Here is a 2,929-nt window from a genome sequence, read left to right as displayed (position 1 = left end):
TAAATACCGCATTTCAATAGAAGTTAGATGAATTGCGCTAGTCCCAAAGTTTTGCTTTGACTTGAAATTAAACTCTTCTTCACTTTGTGATTTTTGTGTTATCCACTAGCATAGACCCATCTTAAATATAGATATAATATGAGCGGAGAGGGATCCAATTTCTTCATTGGCAATTATTTTTTATGAGCAAACATTATTTAAATGTTTTGTATTTTTTTTTTAAATTTATTTTGGCCGACACTAGCAAAATTTCAACTTTGATGATGGACAAACATCGTTGTAACCATACTAGGCTGTAGAGTGAGCTTGGCATATTCATATTATTTTCATCCTCAACATTGAGGATTGTGTAAAGCTCAGTGGAAGATGCCCCTTGGAATGATGGACAAACATGGCTGTAACCATACTAGGCTGTAGAGTGAGCTTGGCATATTCATATTATTTTCATCCTCAACATCGAGGATTGTGTAAAGCTCAGTGGAAGATGCCCCTTAGAATAGTTTTGATGCCCCCAAAATGACTTCCATTCTCAACCCCTCCCCATGAAATTTGAACTTAAGACCTCGTAACAACTAAACCCCATACAAACCAACTACCCTACAACTTATCATGGATCAACCACAACAATACTTATTATAATAATTTAAAACCAATATTTCTAATTACTTTTCCATATTTATCTCATTTACAAACCCCTCAACCCCATCCCATTATTATTACAATAAACACAATAATATATCACCGAGGAAAGAGTTCAAAATTGCGAAAACAAAAAATGCACAACAACCTCTGGTCCCAACATGACAACATGAATGAAGTAGGCGTCTCATGTTGGAGATGATTTAGGGGTTATTCCATGGCCTTCTCTCCCTTTGAAACCATCCATGTAATAATTTATTATATTATCTTTAACGATGCTACTTTTACTCTCAATCTTTAACAGCTACCGGCCTTCCCTCTTCAAAACCCTTATATAGAGTGTTTTCTCTCCATCGACCTCAAAAACCCTTATATAGAGTGTTTTCTCTCCGTCGACCTCTATGCCCTTTGCCTTCAAAGCATTTTTGCACAGTTAAATCCTTTGTCCAAAATCCTCGGGCTTTCGCATTCGTGTCTGATATTGGGCGAGTTTCTGGCATATTTTGGATCCATCGATTTCATTCGAGCCCTCCCTCTGTGCACTATCTGGTATTGGGATGGCTGGAACTCAGGAGGATCCTGTTCTTACACGGGCAGTAGATGACGATTCGAGAGAGAACGAGGATGATGCCGGAAAGGAAGAGGACACTGGAGCTCAGGTTGCACCCATTGTTAAGCTTGAGGAGGTTACTATCACCACGGGCGAAGAAGAGGAGGATGTCCTTCTTGACATGTAAATTTCTTAATCCATGGCTATTTCATGATTTTGTTTTCTCAGTTGAAAGTTGTTTTCATGGCCTCTTCGGTGGCCCTTTTCCTGTGCACATAAATGGGACCTTGACTATAAGGAAGATGCATTTGGGCAGTTATTTACTTCTAATTTTTCTCCTTTTTAGTAAGATCTGTTTTTATCGGGTTCTTGATGTTTTGTTCGCCTGTTGATGATGATCAGATTTGTCATTTCAATGGGGTGCTGAAGAAACTCTATGGTAGATGCATTTAGCAGGCTATGGTTTGTTTTATCGGGTAATTAGGGTTTTGCTTTTCTGTGTATTTTTGGTGGGATTTGATGCGCTTTGATGGCAAATTCGTTATATTTTGGATTCTTCGCAAGATATTGCATGAAATTCTGAACACCTGAGAAAATTTACCCGAATATTGATAGTACCTTTATGGAACTTCCTGAGATATGAACACATACTGAATCATCAAGTTTGCTTTGTCTTTTCTGCTCTCAATACTGTTGAACTCCTTCGCAATGTTCTGTAATCGGAAAAACAGGGAATTCCGGAAACAACAAGTTCTGAATTCAAACCACGGGAGCTTTAGGTTTATCTTAGGGTTTAGAATTGAGGGTTTGTCATTCTTTCAGCGAGCGTTGATCATATACACAAGCAATATAAGCTCCCTTTCTATTTTAAATTAAATACACTTTCCTTCATCCAGTCATGCTTTTTGTCTTTCCATCGAAATAGTGGGGATGAAGCTTGATGAACTGATAAATGGGATTGAATTTCCACTTGCAGGAGTATGTTGCTGTACTTGTCTATCATGGAAAGCAACAGGATCAGGCAAAGAGAGATCTGGATGCATTTCTTGGCAATCACAGTGGTGCATTTGTGGCATGGTATTTCAGTCTTTTCACAAATTTCTGTTTTCTCTGTTCTTTTGAGTCAGGATTATGAGGGCTTATTGCTCTTATATCAGCAAGCATAGAATAGAAATAACATGTTAGACTTTTCCAATATAACATTCAAAATGTATAATGTTTCGTATCTAACGGAGATAGGTTCATTTGACCAAATAAAACAATGCACATTATCATATTTGTCTTTACTTCACAAAATTCCAAAGTTTCCTCCAAAGGGCTATAAACAACAGCATTGCAATCAAAATAGCTATCTTGAGGTGCAGATGAATGGATCGGAGGCAGATATTTCTCTGGTCGACAACAATTAATGGTAATTCTAGACAAGATAATCTGTACCCGAAGACACATTTTTCAAGACAAAGTTGCGTTTGATGAATTGCAGTTATGTTTAATTTGTTCTTTAGACACTTCTTCAAAGAGGTAATGCTTTTGTCGTTTGCAAAGGATTTTTTTGATTTTATTTTTAAATTAATGCACATATCCTGAAACTAGGATTGTAAGGTGCTTCTGAGTAGAATATGAGAAACAATGCTGGCTATATTGTGATATCATAAACGCTCACTTACATGTATTTACTTGGTGGAAGCAAAACAAAACAGAGAAAATTAACATTGCGCAAGAAAATCGGGCCGATCAGTT

General features: G+C 37.2%; 1 protein-coding gene across 1 annotated transcript; it reads left to right on the top strand.

Moving 5' to 3' along the window:
* The first annotated feature begins 1,052 nt into the window (after nt 1-1,052).
* LOC149247900 (ran-binding protein 1 homolog b-like) lies at nt 1,053-2,692 on the top strand. Its single transcript, XM_089455964.1, has 2 exons — nt 1,053-1,372; nt 2,166-2,692. The coding sequence occupies exons 1-2, from the start codon at nt 1,197-1,199 to the stop codon at nt 2,353-2,355; spliced, it is 366 nt and encodes a 121-aa protein (XP_089312090.1). The 5' UTR covers nt 1,053-1,196; the 3' UTR covers nt 2,356-2,692.
* The last annotated feature ends 237 nt before the right edge of the window (nt 2,693-2,929 follow it).

Source organism: Pinus tabuliformis, chromosome 7 (genome assembly GCF_031772625.1).
Source record: "Pinus tabuliformis cultivar Carrire ecotype Pingquan chromosome 7, CPIR1, whole genome shotgun sequence".
NCBI classification, from domain to species: domain Eukaryota; kingdom Viridiplantae; phylum Streptophyta; class Pinopsida; order Pinales; family Pinaceae; genus Pinus; species Pinus tabuliformis.
This window is presented reverse-complemented; position numbering and strand designations above follow the sequence as displayed.

Bases quoted from the DNA above. Each gene is read 5' to 3' on its own strand.
- LOC149247900 (XM_089455964.1), top strand. From the start codon at position 1,197: ATGGCTGGAACTCAGGAGGATCCTGTTCTTACACGGGCAGTAGATGAC. The intron at 1,373-2,165 runs GTAAATTTCTTA...TTCCACTTGCAG, and splicing joins GAGGATGTCCTTCTTGACAT to GAGTATGTTGCTGTACTTGT.